This window comes from Chanodichthys erythropterus, chromosome 5, assembly GCF_024489055.1.
Source record: "Chanodichthys erythropterus isolate Z2021 chromosome 5, ASM2448905v1, whole genome shotgun sequence".
Lineage (NCBI taxonomy): Eukaryota > Metazoa > Chordata > Actinopteri > Cypriniformes > Xenocyprididae > Chanodichthys > Chanodichthys erythropterus.
Window position 1 is genome coordinate 1,426,888 of NC_090225.1, and position 10,085 is coordinate 1,436,972.

A 10,085-nucleotide genomic window follows, 5' to 3' on the forward strand; every position below is an offset into this window, starting at 1 on the left:
TGTAAAATGTGGCATATGCTGATTTTAAGTCGCAATAAACATTTTAATCGCATCTGTTCCACTCTGACCAAACGTCGTCAGTGTCTAGTTAAAGGTAAACATTCATAATTATGTTTTGTTGTAATAATTAATATTCTTCCCACTTCAGGGTATTTCTGTTTTTAAAAGGAGGTAAAATAATGAAACTAGGAAGAAATGCTTCAGTTTACCACTAAAGTGCATTTAATTTCTATTGCACTTTAGGACCCAGTGGCTTTCTAGTCATTTTTGCTACTCTTGCTGAAAAGACAGTACAGGAAGACCAAGGGGTTTCTGCTAGTCAGCTGTATCAACAGATTTAATGTCAGCTTTTCAGCCTAAAACTTCATGAAATCCTAAATATCGAGTATTACAGTTAGTAATATGTAATATGTTATGGGAAAATGTACAAATTGTAAGTAAATGAATGATTTTTGTTTGTGTTCTGTGTGGTCATCGTGTTTATGTATAAATATATCACTGGCGCCCTCTACAGGTGTTTGTTTGGTGCTGATGACAAAATCACTCCTAACGTCGAGTTTAGACCTCAGAGATCCTACAACCGCTCAGCCATTGAAATCACACGTATGTCATACATTATTAAAAAAAAAAATTCTTCCCCCTCAAAAATTATAGATCATAAAGCATTCCTTCTTTGTTTTAGTTGCCAGTCTGGGCATTAGCAGCGAGCTTCAGGCCAAACTCCAGGACGTGATGATCTTAAGGAACTTGCTGTCCATCGGTAAAGTCCTCGGAGAAGGTGAGGACGCGGCCTTGTCTTGTGTTGTAGCTCATGTCAGATGGGTTTAATGACCTAACGTCTCTTCTTTAGGTGAGTTTGGATCTGTGATGGAGGGGTATCTCAGACAGCCTGATGGAGCCTCTGAAAAAGTTGCTGTGAAGACCATGAAATGTAAGTTTTTAATTTCAAAATGTAAATTATTTTAGTTTGCATATTTTAGATTAAGATTATGAAGGTGGATTTTTAAGTATTTCATTTAAAATTAGTTATATTTTTTTTTAAAAAGCATTGCATTTACTTAGTATTATTATTATTATTATTATTATTAATACACATATTTATGTTTTACACATTTAAAGTTATTTTGGAAAAAAGTATACATTTTATTATTATTACTATGCTTATATTTCGATTTATTAAATTGTAAAACTATTTTTTCATGTATTAATTATTAATGTAATTATTTAAAACAGTTGTTAAATATTTTATTTTTATTTGAAAATGTATTGCATTTATAATTATAAGTATTTATTTATTTATTTATTTATTTATATTAAAGTTTTACATAACTTATTTAATTTTTTTTACATTTTTAATTATTATTTGAAAATTTGAAATTATTTGATTAATTATTAATTATTTGAAATTTTAAAAAGTATTGCATTATTATTATTATTATTATTAATAATAATAATAATAATAATTTAAATTATTTTGAAAAAGTATTGCATTTATAACATTTTTATTTATATATTTATTTTTATCCAATTATAAAAAGTATCAGATTTTTATTTATTGTTATTATTACAAATATTTAAGTTTAACATAATTTCTTTGAAATTATTTTGAAAACATATTACTTTATTTATTTATTATTATTTGAAAATATTTTGAAAAAGTATTGCATTTATAATTATTATTACTATTTATTTATTTTATTAAATTTTAAAAAGTATTATTTTTATTTGTTATTATTAAAAATATTTTTATTAAGTTTTACATGATTTATTTAAAATTATTTTGAAAAAGTATTACATTTATTATTAAAATAATAATCTTATTTTATTTTATTTATTAATTATTATTATTAATTTTTTTTTTTATTCCAGGAAAAAAAGTTTATATAGTTTATAAGTTTATAAGTAGTTTTATTTTATTATTGCATGTGTTAATTTTTTACTGTTTTCATTATTTCCATATTTGCACCCAAAGATTTTGTTTTTTAGTTTGTTTTTCATTTTTTTCCATTTTTAACTAATCTTACAGCTATAGATCTTTACAATGGTCTGCAAAAGCGTATGTTTTATGTGATATCTGTATAGACTGGCCAAGAAGTGAATATAATAAAATATATGAAATAAAGCATTAATTTCTGCATCTTTCAGTGGATAACTTCTCCCAGAGAGAGATTGAAGAGTTTCTGAATGAAGCTGCTTGCATGAAGGATTTTCACCATCCTAACGTCATCAGACTCTTGGGTAAGAAACATGCCTGACACCTGCATTACTGAACACACTAGAAATAATTAATAATTATAAGTGTGTTAAATCCATAATATGTTCAGGACAATGATCTCAAAGCATATCCCTCATTCATGTTGATTTGTTCACGCAGGTGTTTGTTTAGAAGTGGGCACGGGACACTTTCCTAAACCAATGGTCGTGCTCCCCTTCATGAAGTACGGAGATTTGCATAGTTTCCTCCTTCGCTCACGTCTCGGGGAAGATCCTGTGGTAAGATGCCAAATAAGCAGCATTACTATTTGTCTGCATGCATGAGCCAAACTGTGAGGTTATCACGGGTCTAACAGGAAGGTGTGTTGCATTTCCAGTTTCTCCCTACACAGATGCTCCTGAAGTTCATGATTGACATCGCTCTGGGAATGGAGTATCTCAGCAACAGAAACTTCCTACACCGGGACCTGGCAACACGCAACTGCATGTATGTGTCCTGAACATCAGAAATGTTTCTTGAGCAGCAAATCAGCATATTAGAATGATTTCTGACACTGAAGACTGGAGTAATGATGCTGAAAATTCAGCTTTGATCACAGGAATAAATTATAGTTTATTATATATTCACATAAAAAACACTTATTTTAAATTGTAAAAATATTTCACAATTTTTACTGTATTTTTTTAATTAAATTAAATTAATCTTATGTATTTGAATGGCAGTGTAAAAGGCTTGAATGGATTATATTACTGTTAATTTGAAGTCTCAATGTTTGTTTCAGTAAATTGACATTTTTATTTCATCAGGTTGCGTGACGACTTGAGCGTGTGTGTTGCTGATTTTGGCCTGTCGAAGAAAATCTACAGCGGTGACTATTACAGACAGGGCCGGATAGCCAAGATGCCTGTCAAATGGATCGCAGTCGAAAGCCTTGCTGACCGAGTCTTCACAGTGAAAAGTGATGTGGTAAGAACGATTCATCAGAGGTTTTCTGCTGTTCTTTGGTGCAGGATATGGCACTGACTTCATCATTGATGATCTTTAGACCATAGTCAGGGATTTTGGTGTTTATTATCTGTTATTGTCTTGTTTAGTGGGCATTTGGAGTGACCATGTGGGAAATAGCCACTCGAGGCATGACCCCATACCCTGGAGTACAAAACCATGAGATTTACGATTATCTCCTTGATGGAAACCGACTGAAACAACCGAACGACTGTCTTGATGAACTGTGAGTTTTAAAAATGTGTCTTTCAATATGTTTGCGTGTGGCCAAATCTTTTATCCAGTCCAAAATTGACCTTATTTACTTTTGTTTTAATATGCATTTCTTGCCGCACATCTTATTGTGTATAATTCATCAGTACATTGTTCTAAAAGACAATAAAAGTTGGTGATTTATCAAAATATAACAACTTTCTGCACCAGAAACAACTTTGCTTGCATTCTTTCTTTTATGCATTTTGCTTCTCTTTTATGCTTTTTCAGATATCACCTTTCATGCGGTGTGTAATATAGCTGTTTGTGAATGTAAAAGGTCTGCAAAGTTTTAAAGATCAAAGTGTACGACAACAAGTTATTGTCTCCTAATAGAAAGAAGCGAATCGTCAGTCACTGTAAGATGTAATATAAGATCCCCAGAATGTGTGTGTGAAGTTTCAGCTCAAAATCCCCCACAGATCATTTATTATAGCTTGTCAAATTTGCCCTTATTTGGGTGTGAGCAAAAACACGCTGCTTTTGTGTGTGTCCCTTTAAATGCAAATGAGCTGCTGCTCCCCGCCCCTTTCCAGAAGAAGGCGGAGCTTTAATGGTGCGTTCACACCAGACGTGAATGAAGCATTAAGCGCGAGTGATTTACATGTTAAGTCAATGCAAAGATGCAATAGACATCCTGCAGCGCGATTTGCGCTAATGACGCGACGCGAATCGGGCGTTTGACGCACGTAACGCTTGATTTGTGTGAAAAATCGGAACTTTGGCGAATATTTGCGTCGCGAATATTCGCCAATCGGAGCTTTCCCTACGTAGTAGTGACGTGATTACGACGCAGCGAGCGGAGGCAGAAATACAAAAACAGTAATGGAGGACAAAATCATTGTAGCTGTACGATACATCTTCGTACTTTATAGAAACAGGAATAATAAGGATCTTGCTGGAAGAAAGTGAGTGAGGAGGTCGAAGAATCTGTAAAAAATGCTCTTTACTCAATTTGAACTATATATATATATATATATACATATTGAGACTATAAGCTTGCTAAAGCCGGTAAATTGAGCTTATTCGCCGTATTTTACAACTACTTTCCTGCTGATGAGTTGGTGTGTTTATTCAGAGGAAGTGTGCAGAAAGAAGTGGAAGAGTCTGAAGCTCCTCCCATGACGCAAATTTGCATCTGTTGTGAATTTCACGTGCGAATGAAGCGAGTAAACGTTCAAAATGTTCAAGCGTCCAACTAAGCGCGAATAGCGTGATTTATTCGCGCAAAACGCCCCATAACAGCTCGAGCTTCGGTTGCTCAACAACAACAAAGCTGGAGAATCTCACGCAGCCAAAATGAGGAAAGTGTTCAGCCTTACATTGTTCAAACCGGAGTCGACACTGATGGAGAGACTCAGGAAGAAGTTACAACTTTTAGACGTTTCTGAATGGTTAGTGGATAAATTGATGTAGTTGCTGTGGAGTTGATTCAACTCATCCACTAGCATGTGCCGTCATGTTCATCTTTTGTGTTGAATTGACCCTCGTTTGGTGTAAAATGACGGCATGACAACAACACTCGACTACAACAACTCTTCCTCTTCTCTAAAGCAGCCCAACATGGCCCCGCCCCCTTTGTTGTGTGTCCTCGGGGGCGGGGTTTATGTAAAAAAAAAATGTTTTGTGATGTCACCAACACAGAAAGAAGCTCTGTAATTCCTGCCAGTGATTTCTGTAAAAGAAAATATCTCTCTTTGCATTGAACTTTGAGCGTCGTAACTTTGCAGATGTTGTTTATGATCAAACAGCAACATTACACACTAACTAAAGTTAAAAAAGTGAAACTAATTCTCATCACATGTGGTGTTTCAGGTACGATATCATGTTCAGCTGCTGGAGCGCAGATCCGGTGGACCGACCCGACTTCACACAGGTTAGGAAGAGGCTGGAGAATCTGGCAGGGAAACTTCCCGCGGTGTCCAACAGGAGAGACATCATCTACATAAACACCAGCTTCCCTGAGGAGGAAGAGCAGTTACCCGGCATGACGGCGGAGGGCCCCGTCCTGACATCCTCGCCCTCCTGCAGTCGCCAAACCACGGACACGTCAGTAGTGACGGCGGACGTTCACGAGAGCACAGACGCGGAGGACGACCGTTACGTTGTTGTCATATCCTCTGGGGACCATGGGGCGAGAACTGCTGTTGATACGCCACTATTGAGTCACGGACTCTTTGAACAGGACGGTGGCGAAACGGTGACGCAGCAAACATCTAGTGACACGACACGTTTGCTCTGATGGAGAGTTGCATGATGGGAATTTGACCATATACACTTACGCCAAACTCACACCATTGTTTGAGTAAATGTCATTGTGATGGACGCTCAAACATACAGATCAATGTTTTGAAAGCACCACAGAGACGCTGTTACACTTTACAGAGGAATCAACACATGAATGCTTTAATTAGAGTCTGTATTAGTGCTGTCAAACGATTGATCGCATCCAAAATAAGTTTGTTTATATGATATACAGTTGCAAGAAAAAGTATGTGAACCACTTGCAGAATCTGTGAAAATGTGCAAAATTTTAACAAAATAAGAGGGATCATAAAAAATGCATGTTATTTTTTGTTTAGTACTGTCCTGAGTAAGATATTTCACATAAAAGATGTTTACATTTAGTTCACAAGACAAAACAATAGCTGAATTTATTAAAATAACCCCATTCATAAGTGTGTGAAGCATTGATTCTCAATACTGTGTGTGGTCACCTGATGATCCACGACTGTTTGTGTGTTGTGTGATGGTTGTTCATGAGTCTCTTGTTTGTCCTGAGCAGTTAAACTGAGCTCTGTTCTTCAGAAAAACATCTTTTATGTAAAATATCTTACTCAGGACAGTACTAAATAAAAAAATAACATGCATTTTGTATTATCTCTCTTATTTTGTTAAAATTATTAACATTTTCACAGATTCGGCAAGTGGTTCACATACTTTTTCTTGCAACTGTATGTGTGTGTAGGGTGTATATGTATTATGTATATATAAATACAAACACATGCATGTATATATTTAACAAAAATATTACATTAAAACATTTATATTTATATATTATATAAATATACATGTAAATAGTTCTTAAATAAATACATGTATTTGATTGTATTTATATATGCATAATAAATATACACCGTACACACACACACACACACATGGATGCGATTAATCTTTTGACAGCACTAGTATTAAGTTACAAGAAAATATTTTGATTTCAAAAAAGTTACACACGTTACAGCAAAGCATGCAATAAATTGGATTTCTCTTTATACAAACCATCTCTAAACCACATCTGTATGATTTATATCCACCTTATTCCTGACGAGCCAACTGCGTTTTGAATTATGGGTGGCACTTCCGGTTTGGGGAACTTCCATTCAAAAAGACTGAAACGAATCATTTAAATTCATACATAAAGCTTAGTATCTGTCAGTTCGACAGATTGAGCATGTTTTATTTTCACACCCTTTTCACAGGTTTCTCGAAGCGGAAGTCGTCTTAGTTTGGTAAAATTCTATGGTGGTAAATGAGAGAATACTTTATATATTTTTTATATATTTTTAAGAAAAACCCAACAGTATTTTCGCAACTAATTTGAAAAGGCAATACAATAATATGTATAGTGTTATAAATGTACATAAAAAAAAATGAAAATATAAAAAACTTTACAAGCTTTACAATGTGGATGACCGTTAAAACGCGTCCATAAGGTACGATTGGTATTTAACGTGACGTCATAACAATAACTTTTCAGTCGCTGCAGTCTTTTCCTTGTGATTATTTTAATTTTTCCTTAGCGTTCCGCTGTAATAGTATGAAAAAGGACAACATATACTGCACATCTGTGGTCTGGATACATCCCATTAATAATTCTCTGGAATACACGAAGAATCTCTCGTTTTTCCCCTCAAATCCTCACGTCTCTTTCCAGGTTTGTTTTCACAGTTAAATACAACTTATTATCTGTCAAAATGCAGAAATCACTTTGAAGTAATGTCACGCAGTGCTGAAGTTGGAACATTTTTGGTAAAGGCAATGTAGGCTATGTTACATATAATACAGATTTATATTACTAACCAAATCTCTTTAAGACAAGTCATGAAAAATAAAATAAAAAAGACAAGTCATTTCATTCGGCGGCCACCTTAGAAACGCCTCTCGGACATCCCAAGTGCAGCTCCATCTCTGAATGGGGAAACATCAAATTCTCCAAAGCTGTTCGCCAAGTTTTCGATTAAAATTCATATTTGAAATCACCAATGAAATCTGACTGATTTGTACCCATTGTACCCATTTTTAAACGTATTTGTTTACAGCTTAACGGAAGTTACACCCATAATTCGCGCAAAGCGTCATTTTTGTCCTCTTTTTTTAATTAATACTTTTTTTCAGCAAGGAAACATTAAATTGATCAAAAGTGACAAAGACATTTATAATGTTATAAAAGATTTCTATTTCAAATAAATGTTGTTCTTTTGAACTTTCTATTCATGAAAGAATCCTGAAAAAATTTATGTTTTCAACACTGATAATAAATGTTTCTTGAGCATCATATAAGAAATGTTTCTGAAGGATCATGTGACACTGAAGACTGGAGTAATGATGCTGAAAATTCAGCTTTGATCACAGGAATAAATTACACTTTACTGTATATTAAATCGATAAACAGTTATTTTAAATTGAAATAATATTTCAGATTTTCTACTGTATTTTTGATCAAATCAATGCAGCCTTGGTGAGCAGAAGATTTATTTTTTTCAGAATCCTTAAAAAACATTTGAACAGTAGTGTACATTATGTCAGTAGCTATTGTAACCAATGTCCAATTTTGTCTCTTGCAAAATGACAAATTGAGTGCAGTGGACAAAGACAGTCTTTCACATTTCAATAGTGAAGAAAGCTACATGGTGTTGTCTTAGCCTTAATGCATGTTAATGCACAGACCTCAAAACTGTGATGCTACAAATGTTATATAAAAGTTGTGTATTTTTCAGAAGTGAAGACGAGACTGTTTTGTTTTGTAATGTATTTGTCTTCAAAAGTGTTATAAAATTAAGCTACATTGTGATTTTAAGCTTTTTGTGAACTTTTCTGCATAGAATCCTATTTGTATATTAGAAATGCATTTTGTAAATATGAAGGACAAGCTATATATGTAGTGGTTTTTTTTTTTACATTTTAACTTAGTTAAACTGACATGAAGAAAATCAATGGGAGAAATGTTCAAATGTTGTGTGAAGTCATTACTGTACCTTTAGATTGAGGTACAGTACAATATCTATGTTTATTTGAGATTGTGTGCAATTTATTACTGTCATTATGAACAATATCTTATTAAATACTGCTAACAAAATGACTTTTGCTTTGAGATTCTGTATGAATTTTTTTGGGCTATGTTTTTACTTCAATGAATAGTTTTTATGTAGCCATAAATGTTAAAGGAACGCTCCACTTTTTTTGAAAATAGGCTCATTTTCCAACTCCCCTAGAGTTAAACAGTTGAGTTTTACCGTTTTCGAATCCATTCAGCCGATCTCTGGGTCTGGCGGTACCACTTTTAGCATAGCTTAGCATAGTTCATTGAATCGGATTAGACCGTTAGCATCTAGCACAAAAATGATATTACGCAGCGGCTGTTTGCACTGGGAGCGTGCCTTGCAACCATGGAGACATTTGTGAGAGGCGCTGCATAATATCATTGCGCCTGCTGCATCCGTGGTACGCCAGCAAAGTTACTTGATTATTACGCTGGAATGAGAGTATAGTTCCTAGCCATATCGACCTTGAAAATCACAACTTTTCATTTTCCGTTGGTCTTAGTACACGATGTAACTACAGAAGAGTCAAGTTTGAAATAGGAAAAATATTGAAACTTTTTGGTTATTTTTGAGCGAGATGCTAACGGTCTAATCAGATTCAATGAACTATGCTAAGCTATGCTAAAAGTGGTACCGCCAAACCCGGAGATCGGCTGAATGGATTCGAAAACAGTAAAACTCAACTGTTTCACTCTAGGGGAGTTGGAAAATTAGCCTATTTTCAAAAAAATGGAGTGTTCCTTTAAGTAACTAATAGCAAAGACTATAGAATAACACAAGACTCATATTGTTTTGAATAGGAGAAAGTGCAATATGGTGGAATAAGTCCTGCCTTCTAAATAAGAGCCAATCGCCGACTGGTAAAGTCACACGTCACTGCAGCGGCCATTAGAAGCTCTTGTTCCTATAGAAACAGTCAGACGCGCGCCTCCGAAATATGAAATTCAATCGAAAGCTTGGCGAACAGCTTTAGAGAATTTAATGTTTCCCCATTCAAAGAGAGAATGCAGAGAGGCGTTTCAAAGATGGCCGCCAGGTGAAATGACTCTTATAGGGACTTTGCTAATAGTCTGAATGAGCCATTTAATAATATTTATCTACCATTAATATGAGTAGCTGTCACTCAGAAACGTTCACTTCTGAATTTCAGTGTGAATACCACTTAAAATCTGTTGTTTACTGTGAGTTTATCAATCAAAATGTTAGTATCACAAAAGATTAAAGTCCCCCTGTAGTCAATCATTTTATCCCTTAAAAGAACACCAAAATGACATTTAAACGTTTTTTTCCTG

At 34.4% G+C, this 10,085-nt stretch overlaps 1 protein-coding gene across 1 annotated transcript in view; it reads left to right on the forward strand.

Annotated features, from left to right (window-relative positions):
• mertka (c-mer proto-oncogene tyrosine kinase a) overlaps window positions 1-8,814 on the forward strand; it is a 46,794-nt gene extending 37,980 nt beyond the window's left edge. The window contains exons 11-19 of the mRNA XM_067385601.1: window positions 515-603; window positions 683-778; window positions 851-931; window positions 2,146-2,238; window positions 2,375-2,493; window positions 2,592-2,701; window positions 3,022-3,181; window positions 3,310-3,446; window positions 5,288-8,814. Coding sequence (XP_067241702.1) covers window positions 515-603; window positions 683-778; window positions 851-931; window positions 2,146-2,238; window positions 2,375-2,493; window positions 2,592-2,701; window positions 3,022-3,181; window positions 3,310-3,446; window positions 5,288-5,714 — 1,312 coding nt within the window. The 3' untranslated portion in view covers window positions 5,715-8,814. The remainder of the gene's footprint in view (window positions 1-514; window positions 604-682; window positions 779-850; window positions 932-2,145; window positions 2,239-2,374; window positions 2,494-2,591; window positions 2,702-3,021; window positions 3,182-3,309; window positions 3,447-5,287) is intronic.
• Window positions 8,815-10,085: the final 1,271 nt, after the last annotated feature.